Genomic DNA, 18,775 nt, shown 5'->3' with positions numbered 1-18,775 from the left:
GGGAGATTGTAAAATAAGTGTAATAGTCAATGATTCTCAGTGATTATAATTCCATTAACAATTAAACTATTATTTTTATTAGTAGCAGTGGTGATATAAATTTACATTTACATTTAGTCATTTAGCAGATGTTTTTATCCAAAGCGACTTACAAATGAGGACAATGGAAGCAATCAAAATCAACAAAAGAGCAATGATATGCAAGTGCTATGACAAGTCTCAGTTAGCTTAACACAGTACATGTAGCAAGTGTTTTATTAATATTATATAATAAAAAGAAAACAGATAGAATTATTACTTTTTAAGAAAAGTCATAGCATTATTTACAGTGCTACATATTATTATTAATAATAATAATAATAACAACAACATGAAAAATATTTTTTTTCCAATTTTATTCTGAATAACACTCAATTAGGCATTATTTACAATGCTACATATTAGTATTAGCAATATGGTGAATATATTATCTAGACAATGAATACATATTGATTACCAAAGCTTTTTTAAATCATTTATTTTTGTCCACAATTAAGAATGTTTACATAGGATCTGTCATAATGTTGAGGCACATGTTTATGATACACTTTGGAATTTATGTTTCAGCTTTAAGTTATGTGGAAACATAAGCAGCACTTTGTTATCTTCTTTAAAAAAATTTTTTTATATTTTCTTCCAGACAGTCTGATCTCAGTGAGGCATTATTTACAATGCTACATATTATTATTATTATTATGAATAATAATAATGACATAATTCAGTCAAAAAAAAAAAAAGATGTAATACTGCAAATACAGAATTTGAACAATTCTGTTGTCATAAGTTAACAGGCACATACATTTGGTCAAAAAAGCTTTACATATCTGGAAATCATGTTACATTATAAATGCAACTGCATGAGTTAAATTTCTCAGTGAACACACTAGTGTCATGTATAAGAGCTGAGCGGCTCTTCTGCTGAGTGTGTGCAGTAATTTGGGCAGTGATGTCACTTCGAAACCGGCTCTTCAAAAAATGCTGAGGAGAGAAATGATAAGCGAGAATATAGTCAATGTGTTTTAACAACGACAACAACCTTTGTAATGCCAGATCAACAATATATAATTACAATAAATACATTAGATTAACATTCGTAAAAGAAATTATAGCTGCACATTACGTTTCACAGCCAACAGTGTGTTTCCATGGCAACAAGCCACTGACGTGACAGTGTAAGGGTGGCTCTCATCGAGCTGCACTGCCTTTGGTTTCCCAGAATCCTCTTCTTTCCGTCCAAGCCGACCACGTGCGCCTTTACCCCAGGTGTACACTTCCCCCTCTGCCGAATCAAGGAACAGAACATTTACTTACAATTCTGAACATCATTTGGCTGAATAACATCTTTGTGCTTCTGTTTCTTTGCATGTCAGATCCTGTGAGAATCATGAATGAACAAAGACAATATGAAACAATAAAGGTCTTCAGAGTCTTCTAAGTCTCTAGGACACAGTCGGGGTTTCATGCTGACCTTTAGCCACATGTCACATTAATTAACCCACCTGCCCCCACTAAAGCACATTCTGTGACTGAAGCAGTTAATGGCGTGATAGCAGCCTTGTCTGAACTGCATTGCCATTCATTTGAGTGCTGCTGTTTGTTATAGTTTGGTTGCCAGATCAAATTTCATCCCAAAATGTAAAGAAAGAAGAAGAAGAAGAAGAAAAGCAATACATAAGCTATTTTCATGCGTAGACATAAAATAGTATCTTAAATACTTTTTTGCCTATTTTTTAAGACATTACATTTCTTTGTATTGTGATGTAATTTTCCACCAATTGTCATTAAGATATACATTTATTATATTATACTATATTATATTACATTATACTTTGTTTTTGCCTATTTTTAGGACCATTACATTTGTATTTTATGAAATTTGTAGTGTGACATTATTTTCCTCTAGTTTCCGTTAACATAATGCAAAAGAATTTAGTATTTTTTCAAGGTAATTGCTTTTTTAATGTAATCTTATCAAGTAAGCTAAAACAAGAACAGAATAAATTCTCAATTTTCTTATTTCCCCTCTAAATCATGTAGGCCTAATTATATATTAATTTAGTTACTGCAATATATAATCGTAAATAGTACAGACGTGCAGTACCTGGTTAATTTTTGCCAGGTTTTTGTTATATGTATACTGTTAGTAATAAAAAAACAAAGCAATATAGAGACTAGAGTCATGAAGAATGACAGGTAGAGGTTAAAATAACACTGTATTTTGTAGATTTGTTTTTACAATTTTCTTTTTTGCTATTTGTTTTTACTATAATAAAATAAAACACTATATTACAATAATTACAATAAACAAAATCAGGACCATCATGAATGCAATGCAATAATGATATACTTTATTGTCATGAAAATAATTTTACACTACTAAAAAAAAAAAAAAAAAAAAAAATTAAAAATAGGCTTAATTTAATTTCTTTTGATTTTGGAATGAAATGTGACCTGTTTTGTGAGATTCACTTGTACACATGTCTTGTTTACCTGCTCCGATAGCCAGAGTGAACGCATCACCACACGCAGCCATGGTGATCCCCTGCAGTCCTGACACTTGATAGGGCACTCGACTGCTTCGGCGGGAACTGCAGCCAAGCTGCCCGTGCTGGTTACTGCCGAAGGTGAAACACTGACCTTTCTCTGCATTTAGGGCACATATTCATAGTCTGTGAGTCGGTCCTCAGATTAAACCAAAAACAGCACACTGAACTCTAAACAGTGTAAATTAAGTTCTCTGACCTGTGACTGCAACAGAGTGTGCTGTGCCGATGTCTATATACACAATCTTCTCAACATTGAGAGGAGCGGACTGGACGGGCTTGAACATGTGGACCTCCTCCACCTGACAGTGAGACGGGGGCTCCTCTGTACCAGAGACCTTATCCAAACCCAGCTTGTTAAACCTACATTTAAGATGGTTATTTATTCATTCAAATATCACTTTAGCAGCCCTATGTGAAAAAGAAGTGCACTTAATTGTAATGAATGTGCACTTGTAATGTACATCAATTCATAAAAGTATACATTTGAGCGAAAATTTATAAGTATAAAAGTATAAAACTGTACTTGCAGATGATTTAATATTAATAATGAAATAAAAGGATGCTTAAGTGCACTGAAAGAGAGTACAATTTCATGACTATTTGTACACTTCAGCCAAAAATGAAAACTGTCATTAATTACTCACCCTTGTGTCGTTCCAAACTGTAAGACTTTCGTTCATCTTCGGAACACAAATGAAGATATTTTTGATGAAATCCAAGAGCTCTCTGACCCTGCACAGACAGCAAGGGAACTACCATGGTCAAGGTCCAGAAAGCTAGTAAGGACATCGTTACAATAGTCCATGTGACATCAGTGGTTCAACCATAATGTTATGAAACCACAAGATACTTTTTTGTGTGCAAAGAAAACAAAAATAACTTAATTTAACAATTTCTTCTCTTCCGTGTCAGTCAGAATCACTGTTGTCACATGGACTATTTTGACAGTGTCCTTACTACCTTTCTGGGCCTTGAACATGTCAGTTGCATTGCTGTCTAAGCAGGGTCAGAAAGCTCTCGGATTTCATCAAAAATATCTTCATTTGTTTTCCGAAGATATGAACAAAGGTCTTACGAGTTTGAAATGGCATGAGGGTGAGTAATTAATGACAGAATTTTCATTTTTGGGTGAACTATCCTTTTAAGTACTTTTTTTAATGCACTTTGTAATAATGTTAAATAAATAAAAAAAATTAAAGTACATTTTAAATCATTGTTTTAATATTTTTTTGCTTTGATTTAAAGTACATTTCTTTTGATGTGTTGACTAAGATCTTAAGTATAATTTTATTACATTTAAAGGTAATATATTTTAAATTAAATTGCAATGTAATTACAAATTTATATACATGACATAAAAGTTTCAATAGAAATTAGAATTAGGAAATTACATATAAAGATGTACTTAAGTCCTACTTAAGTGGGTCAAAAGGCTAAAGTTCATTCCAATTAAGTGTCTGCAAACATTACATTCAGTTTGCATTTAAAGGAATAGTTCATTAATTCTGTCAACTTGTCGTTCCAAACCTGTATCCATTTCCTTCTTCCGCTGAGCACAAAAGAAGATATTTTTGAAGAATGTGAGTAACCAAACAGATTCTGGTCCCCACTGACTTTCATTGTATTTTTCCATTCTATGCAAGTCAATGGGGACCAGCAACTGGTTGTTTCCCAACATTCTTCAAAATATCTTCTTTTATGAGGTTGAGTAAAAGCTGACATAATTTTCATTCTTATTATATTCACATATTTATTTCTATAATAAATACTATTTTATATGCTAAAGTGTACTTCTTTTTTACAACCACATCTGGTAAGTCTGTAAGAATGATAAAAAAAAAAGATATTTAACACTCAGTAGGATGGTGTGACTGACAGGGTGTGGCTGTTATTCAAAATATGGACATTGTGTTGGTCATTTCCTGTGATGAAATATCTTCAGCATTCAAAGTCCTTTCAAATGCTAGAGCAGGAATGAGGAGTGTGAACTCCCTAAACTGGTTTGGCAATCTGTGAAAAACTGTCTAGACAGCTAAGAAAGTATTTCATTGAGATATTGTTACATTTTGGGATTCATTATTATTTATAATTGTGATTAGATTCAGCGCAGGTTTAAAAATCCACTTTGAGGCTCATTAACCAGCAACACATGTCAAAATTCAGCCTCGTTTGGAAATCTGTGACAGTCAGCCACATGCTCTCTGAAGTTTCTGTAAATTATGCTGCCTTGTCATCATTACAAATCTGGGTTTTCTGTGAGCCCTGTTTTTCCGAGCAGTTCATAATGAACTGTGAGAGTTTTCCGAGCAGTTCATAATGAACTGTGAGAGAACATTTTGAGTACCTGTTGTTCCCACAGGCCAGAATCTGGTGCTGTGTGCTGATGATCATGGAGCAGTCGATCCCACACAGCACACGCTGGGCTTCAAAATCAGCTGGCAAACTCACCTGCTGTGGGCAGTTGTGGCAGTCATGAGTGGCCAATCCCAGCCGGCCTGTCGGACAGAGAGATAACAGAGAGTGAGTGTGATAGAGAGAGAGAAAGAGAGGGAGAGGAGGATGACGGAGCGCAAAATGCCAGGTCTGCCTGGAGGCGATGCTGCTGTCTACAAGAGTACAAAGAGAAACCCAAAGAAACACAGTGTTCGAGTGACGAGTGATGTTGTTCATTTACCGTTGTCTCCTCGCCCCCAGGAGAAAACCTCTCGCTCATTGGTGACTGCCAGGACGTGGGATGCTCCACAAGACACTTGAACCAGTTCATAACCCAGCAGAGCCTCCACTATCTTGGGCTGAATACAAAGACAGGAACATGAAGAACCACGAATACAATTAAAACTAGATTTGTACATATTGTAAAGAAAATGAGCGGTGTCTGTACAAACTTGATTAGACGTTGCTAAATTAATAAATATACATCTAGTATAATTCTAACATCAAATATTTAATATGTATTTGAAATTAATACTAATTATTTATTTATTTACTGTTATGCTTTTTAAATATATAAGTTCATAGTTCATCTTTCTTTACGAATAAAATGTGCAAAGCTGTAAATTATACAGTTAACCATACAGAAAGCTGCAAAACAGCAATAAATGAATGGGTAAGTTTGCTGGAAAATGATGTCACACATGGCAAAACATAGGGTGGGTGATATGAACAAAATCTTATATCACGGTATAATTATTTTTGCTTTACATAAGGTCTTTATGGTATCAAAATTCAATATCACAAAAAACTACTACTAGCTTAAATAAATAATTTTAAAAAATCAAGCTCACTGAGGACAAGTCTTGATTAAATAAGAATAAATATCTAACTACAAGCAATAAGACAAAATATCTACTGAAGAACAAATAAATTATAAATGCTACATACATTGTATAAAGTAATCAAATGTATAAAAACACTGCATATTCTTTGCTGTGTAAAGTTTCAAAAGTGATTTAGTCAAGAGCAGTGAGAGATTTTCTATCTTTTGTAATTTGATTAACATGAATAACAGAGAGCAGTAATATTAGACTGCTGTCACTTTAAGAACTGCCCGGATCCAGTATACACTTACACGTTTTCTTTCTCAGCTGTTTGCTTTCACTTAAGTCCTAAATTACTGTGTTTACGAGGATACTTGCAAAGACAGGCATCTTGACACATACAAGTGTGTGTATTTAACTGTTCAAGGGCTATAAAGCGGCAAAAATAACTCCGTTCAATACTCCTGCTCCCACGCATACAGCAAAATTAGTTCTCTTTCGCTGCTGATTGCGTTTCAACAGCTTAAAAACACTTGTTTTTTAAACGGCAATGCAAATGATACATTTTTGTGACCACGTAGTTTATCAATGTCATGTGACCATGTAACCACAATACAAACGATTTTCCAAAATCTCTTCCAGTTGACAAATTTCTACCAATTATTCGTGTCTACCGGTATATCGCCCACACCTAATTGATTTCTTCTTGATTAATTTCCAACCTATTCACAAGTCATCCTTGCAATGTCGTAAAAACTTTATCAGTATTTCCCAACTACCAAATTTCAGTATTTAAGAGCTTAAGAAAAGCATAAATTGCTTGTACATCAAACAATGTAAGACCCTAATGGTCAAGTGAAAGCTCTGTTAACTGGCCCGAAACTCTGCTGTCTTTTATTATTATTATTATTATTATTATTATTACTACTATTATTAATTTTATATTATTAAAGTATATTGATATTTTAAATTTGCCTTTATTTTATATTTTCAGTTTACTTTTTTTTAGGTTTTAGTTTTAGTTTTTTATGTAAATATTTTTAGCTTTTGTAATATATATGTTTTCCTTAAATATTTCTATTTATGCGGCACAACTCCTTGTTCAAGCTCTTGTTCTGTCCAGGCTAGACTATTGCAACGCTCTCTTGGCAGGTCTTCCAGCCAATTCTATCAAGCCTTTACAATTAATCCAGAACGCGGCAGCAAGATTAATTTTTAATGAGCCGAAAATAATACACGTCACACCTCTATTTATCAATTTGCACTGGCTACCAATAGCTGCTCGCATAAAATTCAAGGCATTGATGTTTTGCATACAAAACCACCACTGGATCTGCACCCCTTTACCTAAATTCATTACTTCAGACTTATGTGCCCTCTAGAAGCTTGCGTTCTGCAAGTGAACATCGCTTGATTGTGCCATCCCAAAGAAGCACAAAGTCACTTTTTCCGGACTTTTTAAATTAAATGTTCCCTCCTGGTGGAATGACCTTCCCAACTCAATCCGAGCAGCTGAGTCCTTAGCCATCTTTAAGAATCGGCTTAAAACACATCTCTTCCATCTTTATTTGACCCTCTAACTTTTTCACTCACTATTCTAATTCTATATAAAAAAAAAAAATAAAAAAAATAACTACCTCTTTAATCTTTTTTGTATTCTATCTATTTTCTTTTCATTTATTATACTATTATAAAAAAGACCTCTAACACTAGCTTACTCTATTCTTTTTCTATTCTATCTGTTTTCTTTTTATTTATTATATTATTTAAAAGTCCTTGCTACGTATACTGTGTTTAGGCTAACTGAGACTTGTTATAGCACTTATATATCATTGCTCTTTTGTTGTTTTTGATTGCTTCCATTGTCCTCATTTGTAAGTCGCTTTGGATAAAAGCGTCTGCTAAATGACTAAATGTAAATGTAAAATGTAGCTTTAATTTGTTTTTATTTAAGTTTTAGTAATTGCAGTACTGCAACATTTCTAATTTTGTTATTCATCTAATATTCATAACTTTTTCCTGCTTTATTTTAGTTAACAAAAACCATTTAAAAAAAAAATAGTTTTAGTTAACAATACCAACATCATAGTGATCCCAGGCCAGCAGGTCATCAGGTCATCTTTAGTGTTGAGCCCTGATGTCAAAGCTTGAGACTAGTTTGTTTAAATCCTTAGCCTGCTTATCAAGCATACAAAATACACCACTGTAAAACAATAGACCTCTATATATTAGATCATCTAAAAACCTACCTGTGTCACATCGTTGAAGTTCCCATGTCCAAGACAACCATTGCTTCCACTTCCAAATGTCATGATTATACCTCTGTCTGCAAAACCGAAAGCAAATTAAGCAGATTATGGTGGCTATAGCTGATAAACAAAGAATTAAACAACAACTGTTCCTCCGTCAGTGCAAACCGCTGGACGAGAAAAGCAACTGAGCCGGAAGTGAGGACCTTTAATCCTCTGTATCTGCTGGTGACTAATGATTCCCCCAAAGAGGCGAATGCTAACAGCATATCTTTTACTTTAGAGCAGACAAATGTACACCGCTGTGCTACAGTGTCAGAGGACAAGAGATTAGCATTTGCAGTGTGAACAATGGTGCTTAATGAGCTCTGTAGGAACGATAGTAAAAGGGATGATTACATCTTCCTTTCATCCTTTTTAAGCTTTATTGCAAATGTTTAAATTACTCATAGACAGGTCCACTTTGCAGCTTCAGGCCAAGAATTGCCTACTTAGGCAGGAAAAGGGCATCTGATGGACGTGTCAACTTTTGTTTTGGTTTTGTGGTGTTAGGGATGAAAAATCTCACGCCTCGACAATATGCTGAGACCTGCATGGAAAATTCTGGATGGTAAGAAGCATACCTGTTAGACAGGTGGTGAAGAGATCACCACATGAGACCGATTTGATCGTGACACCAGACTGTCCCTCCAGGAAGCGGGAGATAAACTGGGGCTGCATCTGCTCAACGGCACCAGGCAGAGTGGGCTCACCGGATCCAACCGAGGGGGCCTGGCATGGAGTCAAATCGAAATAAACACTGAAAACTGAAATAAAATATCAGTGATATTCAATTAGGATGAAGAAAAATGATCATCACACCTCCCATGTGATTAGCTTCCCAGATTTGGTGACGCCCATCTTCTGGGTGCGGCCCAGGGACACTTGAATAACCTCTGTGTTTAACATGGGCAGACGCAGAGGAGTGGAGATGCCACTGCCCCAGGTGTACACGGACGATAACGGCAATGGGTGCATCATCTTTGTTGAAGTTAGACCGGACAGCCCTCCTAATGGAACAAACCACACCAGAAAAGCTTCATGCAGACAGTGAAAACAAAAGAGCTAAATAAAAACTGACATTTAATATGCTATTAACTCAAAGGCTGTATTAACAAAAAAAGTATGGTGCTTTAAAACTTATAAATAGTAAATAAAAAACTACATAAGAAAAAAACATCTCACCTCTTGTTCTGGTACCGGTTACACGCCCACCAGGTCTTCCATGAGGGCCTGTTTGTACAGTAGAAAGTGGCTTTTCTATTCTAAAAAAATAGAACAATTTAATAAAAAAAAGGAAGACCAGCAAAATACATATAAATTGTTTAGCATTATAGATACATAAACAAAAATAGTATCTATTTAGCGGCTAAACAAAATGTATTTGCAATACATAACACGACCAAAAACAATACAGTTAAATACAGTACAAAACAAAAAGTGGGCAAACAAAGTGCATTTCTAATGCTTAACACAAGTCCTAAACAGGACAATTAAATGTGGTAGGAATAAAAATAAAAATAAAATAAACAGTTCTAAAAACAGTTCTATTTAATAAAATACACAAATCTGAAACAGTTCTATTAAATAAGGTAGAAAAATAAAAAAATTAATTAAATAAAATTAATGGGCAAACAAAATGCATTTGCAATAATTAACACAAGTCCAAAAATAATAGTACTATTAAATGCAGTGAAAAGAAAAGAAAAGAAAAGAAAAGAAAAAATACAAAAGTCTAAAAAACAGTTCTTTTAAATAAGGTAGAAAAATAATCAAATAAAACTAAATAAAATAAAATAAAATAAAATAAAATAAGTCTGAAAACAGTTCTATTAAATAAGATAAAAAAATAAAATAAACAAGTCTGAAAACAGTTCTATTAAACAAGGTAGAAAAAATTAAATATAAAATAAAATAATTAGTGGCCAAAATAAAATAAATAAAAGCATTTACAGTACTTAACACAAGTTACAAACAGTACAATTAAATGCAATCAAAAATTAAATAAGACAAAATAGTCGTGCCTGCGCATTTTGACGTTGCCTATGTCAGTGTAGAGATTGAGCAATGGCCTGATGCAGATGGGATGAGCCATTATCTCATTGAGTTGGGGTCTTTTGGATGGGTCCAGATTCAGCATGTTGAGAATGAGTTGTCTCAGTTCTGGGCTGTAACGGTCTGAAATGGGGGCAAATGTGCCACTCATGATCTTCAGCACCAATGCTGGCAGGTTCTGATAACAGAGAAGCAGCTTTGCTTGTCATTCAATATTAATTTAAAGAAAAACTGAATTTGTGATGTTCAGGTTCTTTAAGATCAAGAGTCAAATCAATAAGAAGATTCATCTTACTGCTGCCTCAAAAGCTCTTTTGAGACTAGCAAGCTCATAAAGCACACAGCCCAGGGCCCAAATATCACTCTTCTGGTTGTATGGCTTTCCTTCACACAATTCTGGAGAGATATAACAAGGTGTCCCCACAACCTGTCATGAAAAAGAGAATCTGAACTGTAACGAAATCCCATGCTGTCAAATTCAAATAATTGCTGCAGTACTTACAGTATAAGCTTTGCTCTTGCTGACAAGAATTTTTGAGATTCCAAAGTCTCCTATTTTTACTATCATCTGGTGCTTGTCTAGGAGTATGTTCTGGGTTTTGAGGTCCCGATGTAGGATGAGTTTATTGTGCACATGATAAAGAGCCAATAAGATCTGAACAAAGAAGTGTAATATGGTGTCTTCATCTAACAGGGAGTTGCAGCGCTTCTGTATGTAATCAGCCAGGGTTCCACCTACAATAATCATAAAAAGATAAATGATTACAGATCCTAAGATTACTGAATACATGAGAACATTGTTCCAAATCATTATTCAAAGTGCTTACAAATTAAATTCTGTACAACAACTGCGACCACCTTATAATTTAAATAATACATAATTATTTTTGCATCACAATTTTGTTCCTGATTAAACTGTAGGAACACATTAAGTGACCATCTAAAATGAGTGAAGAAAGTCCATGCCTGGAGCGTATTCCATTGCGATCATTAGTGCCTTGTCCTCAAGGAAGTTTTCATAATACTCGATTATGTTGGGGTGGCTGAGTAACTTGAGGACTTGGCATTCATTCTGAGCCGCGAGGCGTTCATCACGCGTCATCTGCTCAACTGGGATTTCCTTCAAGATCACCAGCGCGCCATCATTGCGTCTGCGACAAAGGTGCACTATCCTGTGACAGATACAGAAATCAGGATACAAGTGGATTTGTTCCATTCACAAAATGTTAAGAGTTTCAAGTTTAACAGCTGAATTTAAAGTTTTACGCATTCAGTTCTTCACTGTCTATTTGATCATACTTTTAAAATGAGCACTTTTTGTGGAAAAAGCCTAATATAGACTACTTTAAAACAATTATTTTAAGTATAAACTGAATACAATTTTCCAGACATGTAATTGCAAGTCAGTTGCAAATGAATGAAAATGTATTGTAGTTTAAACTGACAGTAAACGCAATTAGATCAACTTTAGTGTGCTTTTTGACCGACTTAAGTAGGTCTTAATTACATCTTTACATGGAATTTCATAATTATTTCTATTGCCTTTGAAAAACGTTAAAGCCTACTGCTGAATATACTTATAAGTAGGCTATTTATGTGCTTGAAATATGTCATAATAACATTACTATTGAAACTTGCACGTCATAAATGTACAAATATTTGTAATTACACTAATAAAATGAAAAAACAATATAAAAAATTAAAATCAAATATAAATACAAGCTACTTAATAATAAACAAAACAAAAAAAAATATAATTAAGAACATTACAAAACACTATTAAAAATTAAAAACATCAAAATAAGTGTACTTCTTTAAATCACGACAAAATATTAATAAAACGTAAAGATTTAAAATGTACTTTAGAGTAAAGCTTTTAATTTGACGTTATAAGTCCTTAAAGTGTACTCTCGTGACTCTTATAGTATTTTAAGCTTGAAACTTTGAATTTTGAGTAAACATTTCACACAGAACCCATACTTTAACTTACAAGCCAACGTGAGAAAGCTTCATTTCTCAGTATTTTTTTTTACACCATCTGGACATTCCGGTTAAGGTTTCAAATTTCGACAGAAATTCCAATGAGAACGTTGTAAACATTGCTGTTTTGACAGGCAAATTTAAAAAGAGTAGGGCGAGCTTTTCCCTTTGAAAGGAACAGTGTCGAACTCTTATTCGAACTCTTAATGCAACTGTAACTCGTTGATAATGGCTCTGTAACAACTATACTGATGGAATGCGGAAACGCGAGAAAGTGATGCTCCGTGTGTTCCGTTAGCTCGCGCTCTGATTCTCAGAGGAGCGTTGCTGTTCTTCAGAGTTCCTCAAGTAAAACTTTTACCGAGTTCAAACGCGTCAAAAGTTATTTTGTAAAGCAGCTAGCTCAAACAAACAGGTACACGTTACTAAAACAATTTCTCGAACTAAACAACGCGTTTGTAATTGTATTTACCCGAATGCTCCTCTCCCGACCACTTTTATCTTCTCGTACTTCTCCATGTTTGCTGGATTCTAAACGCGCCCCGTCACTAGGCAACACTTCCTTCACCTCTACAGAGTTCTAGAGGGGACAAAATACAGCAAGTAAGAAGAACTGACTCTGACCCCATCATTTTGTCAAGGGTTATGCTATAATCAAGGATGTGAACACCTGAGGGACGAGATATAGTTATTTATTATCGAACTACTGAAAGTGAAGTATTGAACGAACTCCTCAAAGTGTGTGTGTGTGTGTGTGTGTGTGTGTGTGTGTGTGTGTGTGTGTGTGTGTGTGTGTGTATTTTACAGCTGACAAAGTAGGCATTGACAGAGAGTATCTTAATAGTGAAGTTTGTAATAAGTTGTTGTTTATCTGTGATGCTGAATGGACTATTTTGAATGCTGTCTCTCAAAGCTAGAGATAAGTAATCTTAAAGACAAATCGTGTCAGGGAATCTTTCCTCAGCGTCTGCACTATTAATAGGCTTCATTTTATGCTTTGTAAGCCTATCTAGACCAGATATTTAAAGTGGGTTGAATCACAGATTCTTTTCAACACCATAATACAGGTAAAACCAGTAACTGTGAGCTTGGACTAAAGTTTAGACTGCCTCTCCACCACCTGATTATTATGATGTCAACTTCATTCTCAGTAAGATTGGTCAGTGGTGATTTGATGGCCTACATCTGAGACAAAATATTTAAAGTATGTTTTTGGTGATCTAATGACCTGATTAGACCTTAGCTAGATGAGAGGTTTAAATTTCAGAAACACATAAAGGGCCCTTGTTTGCAAAATGTTTCTTGTTTCTTTTTTAATTAAATTTTGAAATAATTTAATATAATAATTTAATATAATATTTTGTTTGACAATTTTGTTGGATGAAACAATGGATGAAATTTTAAAGTGATAGTGTTTTTTTATTATTATTTGAAGAAATAATTGACGCTAAAATTTTACTTCTTTTAAGGTCTTTGTAAACTGGTGTGACTGACTGAAAATTAGGTATTTATAGCAAAAGACCAAAAAGTATCAAAAAAAATTCCTTTAAATAAAACAATTATTTCTGACACATTTCACAGCTGTTCACACTTTTCATGCTGACAAAGTTCAGTGTTATTTTAGACTCATTTATATACTATTATAGTTTTTGTTTATATTTTTAATGATTTTCATATTTTCTGTTTTCATTTTAGATAAAGTTTTAGTAATTTTGTTTTGTTTTTGTCTTTTTTATTTGTCTATAGTTTTTGTATTATTTAATTTCAAGTAATTAATTTTTAATGGTTTTAGTTAGCTAGTCAGCTTTTAGTTAGTCATGGTTTTGAATTTTTTCAATTCAATATATATTTTTAAACAACCCAAAAGCACTTCATAAAGTTCCTGTAATAGTATCAGAACAGTAGAAAAGTAGTAGTAGTAGAACAGTAGCAGTAACAGTAAAATGACAGTAGCTACAGATATTAATAGCTATGTTAAAAAGAATCAGTTTCTGTGAGAATAAGTTTCGACAGTGCCCTTTCGGCTCATATTGTTCTCTTTAATTATAAACAGTTCCGGTGAGTGCGAACATTGAACATTCCTGATCACTGACTGTCACATTCTAAGACAAGAAACATTTCAAACACGGATTACACTGTAGTTTATGGGATGAACCAAATATGCAACCAAGCTGGTTCTAGAAAACTAAAATCAGTGTTTCAGAGCAGTGCAGACAGCAATAAAATAGGTAACAGCCTAAGGTTCTTTTGTTTATAAAGTTCATAATTTTGCTGTATTATATGACTCATATTTTCAGAAATCCATGTATACAAATAACTCAGGCTGGTCACCACTGACCAGAATGATTGCATGGAGGAGGACTACAAAATACATTGACTGATGTGAAGCAGCCTTAGAGGTTTGTGTTGTCATGCAAATTACTGGTTCGTTTCTATGAGAATTTCTGTAGTATCAGCCCTGAGCAGTTTCTCAGTTCTCACGCTTCAGTGAGAATCAATCAGACTTAACAAATTCAAAGACATACAAGTTTGCTATACAGACTGTGGTTAATCTGAATGAATTAGACTGAATTAACACCATCATTCTGAATCAGACGTAATATCTTTAATAAACCTTTCAAATAGAGTATTCATCATACTAACACTTGTTTGTAACATAAAGTATAAATCTGAATAAATTTGCATGTATTGATGTAGCATATTAATTCATAAACATGGCAATAACTAAACAGAACAATGAGACTGTGATTTAACAGAATAAGAAGTTGTTTAAAAGGTGAGAAGTTCACAAAATGATCTTTTCAAATTGGCTGAAGCCTGACATATTAAAGTGCATTTTTATGTGCTACACATCTTGGCATTTAAATATTAAATTATTATTTAAAAATCTTAGCTTCAGGCTGCCAGAATATTAGAAACTGCAAATGCAAGTGGCTGAATAATGAAATAGCTGCATATAAAAAATACGACATTATGTAAAATAATATTCATTGTTTTGAAGAAACAATGATCAGTTACACAGAAAGAGGAATTACTTATAAACCTGTATGTTGACTGAATATGAACTGCAAGTCCTATTTTTTGCAGAGTCATCATGATTGATAGCCCATTGCAGCACATACTCCTACATTATATCTCATAACACACAGATATCAAATTTCATGTGATATTAAGAAGGAACTAAGAGGTTACTGAGAATATTTCAACTATATCTTTCAGTAACTGAGCAGGTTATTGTAGATGTAATGACAAGCGACTGGTATTTCCTCCAGTTCCGAAGCACTGATTACTCAACATCCTTCATTCAGCTCAAGCTAACCTTGAGATTTGTTAAAAGACTAAGGTTTGGGACACCTACGCATAAAGACTGCTCTATACACCAAGACAAAGAATCTAAGAATTACATAGGAGAGATGTGACCTTCACTGATTGTTCATTTGATTGTTCAGATGTGTGTACAATAAAGAGAGAAAAAGGACAATCTGATGTTATTTCACCACACTGTAACTGATTTGGTCTGTTAGAGCTTAAAAGAGCTCCTACCATGACGGGTCATTTCAGGATATTATTATTTTTATTTTATTTTTTCTGTGGGTTTCTGAGGGTGTGCTGCCCTCTTGTGACTGTTAAGGGGAAAATTGAATGAAATTCAGTTTTTACCACGACACAAGATTACAGAATGATATTGTTAGGGTAAACAATTCTGAATGGTTTCGTTACTCTTTTAGAATGTGTGAAAAGTTTTTGCAGTTTCACTTAAACTCATTGGACTGTTCTTAAAGGTGCGCTTACTTAAGTTACTTAAGTGCACATGTTGAAATAAGATGGGCTGAAAGTGTGTGTTGCTCGTGGGAAACACGGTATAGTTCAGGGGTAAAGTAATCATAAAAGCACCGACTCTGGTGGGACTCGAACCCACAACCTTTGAATTGCCCCATTCATTAATCTAGAAGTCCAATGCGCTATCCGTTGCGCCACAGAGCCCTGCGACACAGTTGCTTGGAACTCGTAATAGCTTTTGGCGTCTAATTGGCAAACCAGGCCCAATAGTTTCTGTGCAATGCCCGGTTAAAAATGCGGAGGTACTGTCACTTCTGTCCAAGAACGAGCCTAGCGAGCAGAGAAGACCAGACCACACCACAGTCAGAGAGGAAGACTGACTGAAACCCCAGAAGAACTTTACGTCTGTCGAAATGGAGGGCAACAGGTGGCTGTCGTTTTTTGATTGCTGTTCACTCCCAGAAAAGCACACATTACATAAGGCACCGCTGGGATTCGAACCCAGGATCTCCTGTTTACTAGACAGGCGCTTTAACCAACTAAGCCACGGCGCCAACCTGCGCGTACTTTAGCAGGGGAACTCCTTGATACAATCTTGGGATACAATCTCAGCGCTTGAACATGGTCATTGTAAAAGAGAATGACAATGAAAGAAATGGCATCCCTCGATTGCTCTTTCCCTTTTCACCTTCATTGTAATCACATGGTAATCACATGGGCATTAAATCTATTGTATACATTTATAATATTCTATCAATTAAATATGTCATATAAATTATATAAAATTAATAAATTAATAAAAAAATATATTCTATAAATGATTTCTATATTTTATAATTCAAATCTATAGTCAATAGTGTTTCCAAACAGACTATTCTCTTTCCATTCCTCTTCTCCTTAACTGTTCTACTTTTCTTTACACTTCAACTAATTCACACTGACAGTGGTTGTCCAGCAACCGCATGTTCAAAGAATAGAACTGAAAATACTGGTGGAATTGAAATGGGTCATGCCAGAGAGTGAAGCTCCTTCACCACTCAGTAATGCGAAAAAAACTCTCTACTGTTGACAATCAATGCAATGAGTGAGGAAGACCACACAACAGATGTTTTCTGCCAATAGTATAATTTTAAACATTGACCAGTTTAGACCATTACTAGCAGGCTACAAGCAAACAAACACTTATTACAAAAAGGGACATAAACCCAGAAGGATGGATGGATGGAATGGAGTATGCTTTGCAGTGGTACCCTGCAGTCAATGTGCTTTCTCTTTCTCCTTCACATTGACATTAGTTCATGGATTGGTTCAGATCATACTTCTGCCCAAAGTGGTGAAACATGATGACTTCCACTCCTGGAAGTGGAGGAACCTCTGTCTCTGCTGGAGGACAGCTTCTCACTGCTTGGTTCATTCTTGAAAGGTGTGCAGAGCCAGTAAGTTTTGCAATTAAGGACAATATCTACATACATTTGTGGAGAAGATGCAACAGAGATTCACAAAAAGACAATACAAAAGATTTACAGAGCTTTGACATATCAAATGTGCAACAACATATCAGCGGCACTTTTCACAAAATAGAAAAATAGAAATAGGCCTACAATAAGGTAATATAAACTACTCTAACTCAAACTTTCAAACTTGTAGATTTTAAGTAAAGACTGAAAGTATTGTAGGCAGCTTGTGATATCGTCAGGGTGAAGCTATAACTTCCAGACTGGCCAACAAAAATGTCAGCCCTGAAGCACTTTATTACCTGAATATAAACCTCCTTGTCAGCCTTGTTCATGCTTTGAGGAAAACTCCTGACAATTTCTTCTAATTTCTTATGTGACTGTGACAAATGCCTAATCTAGTGTGTGTGTGTGTGTGTTGTGTGAAGCTTACTATTAAGCAAACTATCTGCAGAAAAGTGGAGAAGAACTGCTGACGTCTCAATCTGGCGCCCTCTGGTGTCTGAGAAGAAACAACATGTTTTCATAGATAGAACTTTGACAGAACTTTGAATAGTTGCCATATTCTTGTCTAAATCAACTCTGAACAATGAAAAGAGAGGTTAAGAACCAGCAAACTTTTGCTTATGAATGTGAAATTTAGCTAGCAGGAAACACAAATGTATTATGCAAACCTTCCCTCTATTCTTTTTTGACTAATTCAACAATCCCAAGAAAGCATCTTTATAACAAAAAGAAAAGTCATTTAATAAATAGGCTGGATGCACAGCTCTACACTAGAAAAATTGCTAATTGCATGCTAGTTATGAACATATAGTGTTTTATTTACAACCTTTTATTTTAACTGATAAGGTCTGAGACTTAAGGTTTAAGAAAAAGTTAATATTGTTAAGCGTTTGATCTTACAGTAAATTAACCTACTGCAGTATGGCACTAAGATGAAATTAGTAATAAAAGCTATTTTCTGTAGTTATTTTATTTTATTTTTTTAAACTTATGATAAGGATTACACTCAAAACAAAGCATGACAAACATGCATTAATGCTGAAAAGTTTGGGGTCATCTATTTTTTTATGTTTTTAAAGAAATCTCTTAAGCTCACCAAGGCTGCATTTGTTTATTTTTTTTATAGACAAACAGTAAAAGCTGTGACATTATTAAGTATTATTAGACCTACAATTTAAAATAAATTTATGTTTTCTATATTAATATAGCCTATTTTAAATTTTCAATTTCATCAGCCATTACTCCACTCTTCAGTGTCATCATTCAGAAATCGTTCTACTGATTTGCTGCCTAGCAATCATTTCATATTATCATTAATGCAAACAGTTAATATTCGTGTGGAGACATTTTTGGTTCAGGAGACTTTGTCA

At 34.4% G+C, this 18,775-nt stretch overlaps 1 protein-coding gene and 2 non-coding genes across 4 annotated transcripts; all 3 read right to left on the bottom strand.

Annotated features, from left to right (window-relative positions):
- Nucleotides 1-391: 391 nt before the first annotated feature.
- On the bottom strand, nucleotides 392-12,775 carry nek8 (NIMA-related kinase 8). 2 transcript variants are annotated; one of them, XM_019084145.2, is made up of 15 exons: nucleotides 12,638-12,775; nucleotides 11,152-11,357; nucleotides 10,688-10,920; nucleotides 10,481-10,612; nucleotides 10,155-10,363; nucleotides 9,316-9,395; nucleotides 8,953-9,140; nucleotides 8,715-8,862; nucleotides 8,092-8,168; nucleotides 5,260-5,377; nucleotides 4,930-5,080; nucleotides 2,782-2,945; nucleotides 2,530-2,682; nucleotides 1,160-1,318; nucleotides 392-1,017 (listed from the first exon to the last, which is right to left on the bottom strand). In XM_019084145.2, the coding sequence occupies exons 1-15, from the start codon at nucleotides 12,682-12,684 to the stop codon at nucleotides 989-991; spliced, it is 2,094 nt and encodes a 697-aa protein (XP_018939690.1). In that variant the 5' UTR covers nucleotides 12,685-12,775; the 3' UTR covers nucleotides 392-988. The 2 variants fall into 2 exon arrangements, with proteins under 2 accessions (XP_018939690.1, XP_042595192.1); XM_042739258.1 differs by lacking the exon at nucleotides 12,638-12,775 and adding an exon at nucleotides 12,176-12,571.
- A 3,284-nt stretch (nucleotides 12,776-16,059) lies between these two features.
- On the bottom strand, nucleotides 16,060-16,149 carry trnar-ucu. The gene is given in 2 exon segments: nucleotides 16,060-16,095; nucleotides 16,113-16,149. It is a non-coding gene; the product is annotated as a tRNA-Arg (tRNA).
- A 276-nt stretch (nucleotides 16,150-16,425) lies between these two features.
- trnat-agu lies at nucleotides 16,426-16,499 on the bottom strand. Its single transcript has one exon. It is a non-coding gene; the product is annotated as a tRNA-Thr (tRNA).
- Nucleotides 16,500-18,775: the final 2,276 nt, after the last annotated feature.

The sequence above is a fragment of the Cyprinus carpio genome, chromosome B15, assembly GCF_018340385.1.
Source record: "Cyprinus carpio isolate SPL01 chromosome B15, ASM1834038v1, whole genome shotgun sequence".
NCBI classification, from domain to species: Eukaryota; Metazoa; Chordata; class Actinopteri; order Cypriniformes; family Cyprinidae; genus Cyprinus; species Cyprinus carpio.
This window is presented reverse-complemented; position numbering and strand designations above follow the sequence as displayed.

What these genes read in the sequence shown, in the direction of transcription:
- nek8 (XM_019084145.2), bottom strand. Translation starts at nt 12,684, where the DNA reads ATGGAGAAGTACGAGAAGATAAAAGTGGTCGGGAGAGGAGCATTCGG. An exon ending in CACTCTGGCTATCGGAGCAG is followed by an intron (nt 1,319 to 2,529) that starts GTAAACAAGACA and finishes TTGATTCGGCAG; the next exon opens with AGGGGGAAGTGTACACCTGG. An exon ending in CACACTGTTGGCTGTGAAAC is followed by an intron (nt 1,018 to 1,159) that starts GTAATGTGCAGC and finishes TTCTCTCCTCAG; the next exon opens with CATTTTTTGAAGAGCCGGTT.